The 7,243-nt window shown below is 48.6% G+C and overlaps 1 protein-coding gene across 1 annotated transcript in view; it reads right to left on the bottom strand.

The window, feature by feature from the left end:
* Positions 1–330: 330 nt before the first annotated feature.
* Tspan32 (tetraspanin 32) overlaps positions 331–7,243 on the bottom strand; it is a 28,741-nt gene continuing 21,828 nt past the window's right edge. The window contains exon 9 of the mRNA XM_033756760.1: positions 331–511. Coding sequence (XP_033612651.1) covers positions 385–511 — 127 coding nt within the window. The 3' untranslated portion in view covers positions 331–384. The remainder of the gene's footprint in view (positions 512–7,243) is intronic.

Here is a 7,243-nt window from a genome sequence, read left to right as displayed (position 1 = left end):
GTCTCTTGCAACCTGGACATACTCTTCTCTTCCTTTGTGGAGGAGTCAAAGTTCCTCTAGGTGGTCAGGATCAGTCACCTCAACCAGCAGCTTGTTGACTCAGAGGCCTGAGGAGCCCAAAGTAGCAAGTGACATCTCAGTGTCTAGTTCAGTGGATCATTGTTGTGTTTCCTGGTAGAACCAAGACCTCAAGACAGTGGAGCATAAGTGCAAGGGGACAGGAGAAACTTTTGCTGGTGAGTCATGTGGGCCATGATGAGTGGGGCCACTCCCTTTTCCACCTTGTGATTTCTGGACCTGTGAATCCTGGTCATGGGGAAAACTGTAACATACACTGGATGCTGATTTGGAGCATGTTTGGCCTCCCTGAGGACCTTGCTTCAGTCAGGTGTTGTCACCCACCTGGTACTCAACTGTATCTTCCTGTGGCCGTTCCATTGTGCTATCCAGCCAGCTGCTCCAGGAAGATTTGACATCTAATTCCAGAGACACGAGACCAGAGCTGCCCCATCTGTTACTGTGAATTGAGTCCCTTGGTTAGAAGTAAGTCTGTGTTACTCTAATTTGAATGGTTTTGTGCCCCTGTTCTAGGATTTTGGGGTGCTGGAGTTTCCTTCTAGAGGTAGTTTCTAAGTTCTTTCTGTCCTGAACAAAGAATTGGTCAAGACAAGCACAGATGGTCCTCTTAACTTCCTCCATTTGGCTCATGGCTTCATTCCTCATGACATGGTTGTGAGACCGTGAGCTCTTTATGTGCAATAACAAGGTCCCAGCACTGCTTACACTTCGTCATAACTAGTCTATCTCGTCCTGTTGGTCATATAGAAATTCTTCTTGAGATCAAGTAATATTTGGCAGTTTCATTGCATCAGCAGATCAGAAAGACAGGAAAAAGAAGTCATAACAACAGCTGGGCTGTCTCAACAATTTGCTCAAAAGATCTTTATATCTCGGGATCTGTGACATAAAAATTCTGGAGATGTCACTAGCAACTACAAATCACATGCATGTTAGATAGGGAGAAAAACTGGAAGCCAAACTTATCATAAGAATACTTGAATACCTCAGGCATGGTGGTGCCTGCCTATAAATCCCAGTACTCAGGAGGCTGAGGCAGGAGGATCACCATGAGTTCAAGGCCAGTCTGAACTATAGTGAGACTCTGTCTCACTCTCCCCCCAAAAAAAAGAAAGAAAGGGAGAAAGAAATACTTGAACCTGATAAGATGGAGGGAGAATTGAACTAGTATGAAAGAAGCAAAAATTCTTACAGTCAGGATTGAACAGATGGCCTTAGTGTTACAGGGTATTGGGGTGCTGGTGTCTCCTTCCAGAAGTAGTTTCTAGATTCTTTCTGTCCTAAGCAAATAATTGGTTAAGACAAGTCCAAATAGTAGCAAAATCTTATTAAAGGTAGGAAAAGAAACAGTCTCTACAGAATAGGTTTGGGCCAAATAAAAGTACGAAAATGAGTACGTGTTACAGGAGAAGTGGACTACCACCGTAAGAGAGCACAATAACAAAATCTTGGTGTGGACTGTTCTTTTGTGTCTCCCGCTCCTTAGGCTGATATCAGGTCTAGTCTGTCACCTAAGGGAACAGGCCTTCCCCACACACTGCATTTGATGGTAACTTGAGCTTAGAATTCACAGACTCTGGAACTATGAGAAATTAATGAACTATGAGTTGTTCAGTCTAAGGTATTTTGTTATAGCTGTACAAATAGACTAAGACATGTGAGAAACATCAAGATGGTAGATAAAGCCTACTGTAAGTTGCAGGGTGTGGTGAGAGGCTGAGGCAGGAGGATTGCCGTAAGTTCAAGACCAGCCTGGACTACATAGTGAGTTCCAGGTCAGCCTCAACTACATAGTGAGACCCTGTCTCAAAAAAACAAAACAACAACAAAATAAAACCCACTGTAAGTCTAGGAATGGTAATTTTGGAAAAAAATATTACATGCAGGGGAGGCCAATCTATATGCAGAACACAAATCCACTACAGTTAGAAGAAAACACTGCCCCCTTTCATGGCAGAATCCATCCAATCTAATCAGCCTACCACTGGGTCATTGGCTGATCACCCTAGGGAACAGTGCCACACCAAGGGTTCAGTGTTTGTCTCTGCTGCTGGCATATTGTGGTGGCTATAGCCAGGTCAATTTTGATAAGTAGAAATTCTTCTGCTGAGCTCATTATAACGCTCATCTCTGACTCCATGGTCACTTTGTTCATGGGTCCATTGGGCAATGACAGGAGTTTCTGGGAAAGAGGCCACCTGGTATCTACAGAATGGGTCACCCTGTTCAATTGATTGTTAAAGGCTCCCTCTGTTGAGGTTACTCTTTAGAAAACAGTCACATGGAATACAAATATCTTCCTCATGTCCTTCTCCTATTCCGAGAGGTCTATCCACATACCTCTTTCCCAAATTTCCTTGCCATCAGTTTTCTATTAATGTTTCTTCCAAGTCCCTGACCTGAGCCAGACCTTTGGTCTCAGCCCATGACTATGCGTGTAACCACAGGCCTAGCAATTTCTCCTTTCAAGCACTGTCCAAAATTCTGTCCCCTAGGCATATTCTGCTCAGTACTGTCCCCAGGGATGTCCCAGAAGGGTCTGTAGTGCTGCAGCTATTTCTGGTGGTTCCGGCATATCACGCAAAACTCTCTGTAACTCAGGCCTGAGTCTTCTCTTCCTCCGTCCACTGCTCACAGGGCGTGAACTCTCTGTAAGGCCACAGGTACAGGATGGGAGGGAGAAGGCAGAGAGATAGGAGAAAGCACACTGGGCATTTTGGCCTCTTCTTATAACTTACTTGTGCCCTCAGACTTGAGTCTAATCACACATCCATCCCACGATGATGGATTGCTGCGACGTGTAGATGCCAAACATTTTTTGGCTTGATGGGCCAGTTCATAATAAGCAAATTCATATGGGAACTCAGTGGCCATTCAGTTTCTACCAGAGCCTAGTAGCAGGCCAAGATCCAATTCTCAGAAAGGAAGTCATTCTTTGAAGCGAGGGCCTTGCTCCAAAATCCTAAAGGCCTGTACTGAGATTCACCTATGAGACCTGCAAAGGGCTTTCCATGGCTGTTTCAGTCACCAGATTGTAACTCCTGAGCTGCTGTGTTAGATGCAGTGTCTGTTCAGTGGGCCATGTCCATAAACTAAGCCCAACACAACTCTGTGTTCCTCCCAGCACATCTTGATCCCTCTGTGTGTATTTCCACATGCGGTCACTGGATTTCTTTCTTTTCTTTTTCACTGGATTCTGTTCTGTGTAAGTTAGGAAACTCAAATAGTTCCTTTTGGCATGTAGCATACCTCATCATGATTCACTCTACACCTCATCTTCTGGACCCTCTTGGGACCTGACTGTAATTGTAGGTGCAGAAGTAAAGAGGGGCCGAGGTGGTGCTGAGAAGGATCTGTACTGTCCTGCCCGCCACCTTCCCCCAGGGAGGCCACTAGAACTTCCTCAGGCAATGCCACACTAACCCTCAGGTGGATGTGGAGAGGTTCCTTTCACTGGTGAAGAAGACTCATCAGAACTTAGGGACTTGGTGTGCTTGTTACAAGATTGGGGGTCTTGAGCAGATTCTTGATGTCCTGAACAAAGAATGGAGCAGGATACCAAAAAGGAATGGCAAAATTAAATATTTTTTTTTTGCAAAATAAGAGTACAGTCTTCAGGGTGGGAGCAGGTGCTAGTGAAAAGAGCTTACAGGCCAGAGGGGGCTTCATGCTGAGGTTTTAAGCACTAGGGTTCCAGTGAGATTGAGGAGTTGATCTAAAGTTTTTGTCTTACCAGTGAGTGGTTTGGCTCTGCCCTTCCACTAACTGGTGCATTTTTGACATTCCATGGCCCTCAGAGGAATGGTCATGGCACCCAATGCCCTCAGGATGGTCAAAACTACATAGTCAATGACATGGTAATAAAGGATAAGGTTGGCCAAGGATTGCTGAAGATCACTGGGCAAAGACTTTTGGACTTAGTGTGTATAAGCTATCTGGTCTCTTTCATCCATTGTATTTAGACCTGGATATGCTGGTCCCAGGCTAATGTTTAACTCAGAAGGTAAATTTGGTCCAAAAGTGGGATCCAAGACCGACTCTTCCTGCTTTCCCCAGCCATTTCCTTGGCTGCCTCCTGCCTCGTTCCCAGTCTCATCCAGGTCTGCTCATGTGCTCCCATCCCAACGGGATGCTGCTCTTTCACAGCCAGTGCTCTCACTCCAACAGCACACACTCCCCAAGGCTGGGCTCCAATTTGCCTTGTAATTCCTCCAGTCTAGGATGGGCTCAGCATCCAGTTTTCAGTGTTTCTGCCCTGAAACTGCAGGATACAGTCTGTCTCTGCAGACCAGCCTTCACTCTCAAACAATTGGTCATCCTCTTGCCTCATCCTCCCTTGCCTCACCCTCACTTTGTCCCTCAGGGTGCATCCAAGAGCCCTTAGGCCCTTTTTGTGGAACCCATAGGGACATCAAACCCTTGAGCATATCCTTCTCTATCATCATTCTGCTCCCACAACATTAGGAGCAATTTAAAAAATGTCATTAAGTTCCTTAGTTTTCTACAAATGTTCAGAAGTATCGTACACAGAGTTACTTAGCTCTTGACTTAATACTGTTAATAGAGTTGTTACTATCTTTAAATCTAATCAGCTTAGAGAGCAAATACCAGAAATTCCTCTTGTTACTCAACTCTGTATTAGTCAGGATTCTCTAGAAGAACAGAAGTTATGCATATCTACATAAAAGGAGGCAATTCTTCCTTCCTCCACCTTGTGTTCTATTCAGGCCCTCAGTAGACTCCCAGGTACACAGGGGAAGACTACCTACTTTATGGCGTCCTCTGGTTTAACTGCTACTCTCATCCAGAATATTGCAGTGTTCAGCCTGGACCTCTGTGGCCAGTCAGGCTGACACGTGGACTTTGCCATCTCTTGTCTGTATGGTGTGGGCTGGGTCTTTCCTTCTTCCATAGTTGTGCTAGCAACTAGAGGCTGAGTAGCCTCTAGTTTCCCAATGGCAGAGGCAAGGAAGGCTGGGGGTGGGCCAGACCTAGATAGGGTATGGCCACTCCTGTCTGCTCATCATGGGCCAGACAAAATGCTGTCTTGTTCCTAGGACACAGTGATGGGCTTTGCACACCAGCACTGCCTGAACTGAGTGATGTCAGTGACCTCCCACCCACTGTCTTTGCTATGCCTGTCCCAGTAGGCTTACCCCCAGGATGCTGGACACTCAGTTTCCTGTGCAACCAGCACACACATGTTCTCACACTCACACCACGTGCACACATATGCACACATACCCTCACATACTGGGCCTTGCTTGGAGTTCACTTGGCTGCTGGGCTGGGACCCCACCAAACCACCACAGTTCCTACCCCTGCCTTTTCTTTCCTCTCCAGCACTGCCTTCCTGCATAGCTACTGGTCTTCCTTCCTCCCCGATGGGGCTACCAGCTGGAGTTCCTGGCTGCAGCTTGTGTATGGGGTCAAGCCTAATGCTGGGAAATCTGAGCAGCTCCTCCCAGGAAACCCAGGAGGACCCATCTGCATGGGAGGCTGTGAAGGGCCCACAGGCCTGGCTATAGGCTGAGAGGGACTAGGCTCCCACACACTGAACCGACTCTGGTGTCCTTGCAGGGGACCAAGCACCAGTCTGGCTGGAGCCTCTATTCTGAGGCCGAGGCTGGGATAGGCAGCAGCTGGTGATCCCAGGGTCTGCCCCTAATCAGCCAAGCAGCTGCCCTTGTGCTGCTTCTGGGAGTCACCAGCCCTCCTCGGCCTGGCCCCTACTTTTCCCATTAGGAACGTGTATTTTTACTGCCTGAGAGTGAGTAGGCCTGGGAGAAGGGCCTGAACCCCTGCACCTGCTAATGGGATGTCCAGGGAGGTGGTACCTGAGGGGCAGATGCAGAGAATCAGCCCCGGCTCCTCCTCTAAGCAGGTGAGGCAAGGCCATCAGCCACACTACACAGGTGGGAACCAAGTACTGCCTGTGCTCCGGGGCCATATTCCTGGATATCCAGTCCTGGGCCCAGAGGCTGCTGCTTTAGGGCCATGAGGCCACGAGGCCTGCAAGACCCACAGGACCTGGGGCAGTGAGGCCTCCCTTACTGTCATTATTTCATTCCCTTGGCCTCTCCTGTGACTGAGAAGCTGAGGTCCTCCCGGCTGGGGCTTCAAGCTGAAGCATTCTCTGTCTTCATAGATCATCCTGGTACCAGTTGGGAGGCTTATGAGACCATCTGGAGGTGTCAAGGCAAGAGCCATGGCCCACACACTACTGTATACACGGTGGATACAGTGCAGGGCCCCAGAACCCAAGGCAAGAAGACTATGGAGATGCCATTGGCTGGGCCCATCTTGTCTTCACACTGTATAGTGAGAAGCCCCATAGCCAGGGCCACCTTCTTCTGATCAATGTCTCAGTTTCCCTCCCTGGGAAAGGGGATGGGATAGCACTACGTTAGGACCTGTGTAGGTTACCAGTGTCTGGGACATTGGCATCCTGGATTGAGAGACCAGAGCTCAGAGCTCAGAGCAAGTTTGGCTTCAGGGGAAACTACTGGCTCCCACAGTCATTTTTTAGGCTGTAAACTTGTGAAATGTGTCTGTCTAGCAGAGCCTATTCACTCTAAGTGCAACTTAGAGACTGAGAGCAAGGCAGATGCCAGTGTAAGAAGGACATTGTCATGGACCCCTACAGGTTCCCTCAGACCTTATTGCTTCACAGCAAGTATCTGAGAGCACCTATACGCTCTGCTGGGGAAGGAAGGGCCTGGCTGCCATGGGAGGGCTCTTGTAGGACTGATGAGCAGTGAAACCTTGGTTAGATCTGGCTGCAGTCTCTGGAGAACTTTCTAGAAGCTCTTACAGAGTTGGGACTGGAGAAAGAGCCACAGGGTGCCCTGTGAGCCTGTTGCCAGCCCAGCCAGGACACTGGAAGGCTGTCACAGGGCTGATAAGGGACAGCTGGCAGGATAATGGTTGCCCCTAATAGCACCAGGGCTCAGGAGTGGGTTGGGCTGCTATGGGCTGGGAGTGTCCCCAGCTGACCCAGCAGCAGGCCATGTGGGAGGAGGCTGTCACCCTCCTCCTGTCAAGACAAGGCTAGGACAGAGCAGGACAGGACCAGGCTTGCTGGGGCACTCTGAGGATAGGCAGGGCCACCTGGATGTTCTGGAAGCTGGCTCTTCCATTCTGGCCATGATAGGGTCTCAACCAC

This window comes from Fukomys damarensis, unplaced genomic scaffold, assembly GCF_012274545.1.
Source record: "Fukomys damarensis isolate Sample0158 unplaced genomic scaffold, DMR_v1.0_HiC HiC_scaffold_27, whole genome shotgun sequence".
NCBI classification, from domain to species: domain Eukaryota; kingdom Metazoa; phylum Chordata; class Mammalia; order Rodentia; family Bathyergidae; genus Fukomys; species Fukomys damarensis.
This window is presented reverse-complemented; position numbering and strand designations above follow the sequence as displayed.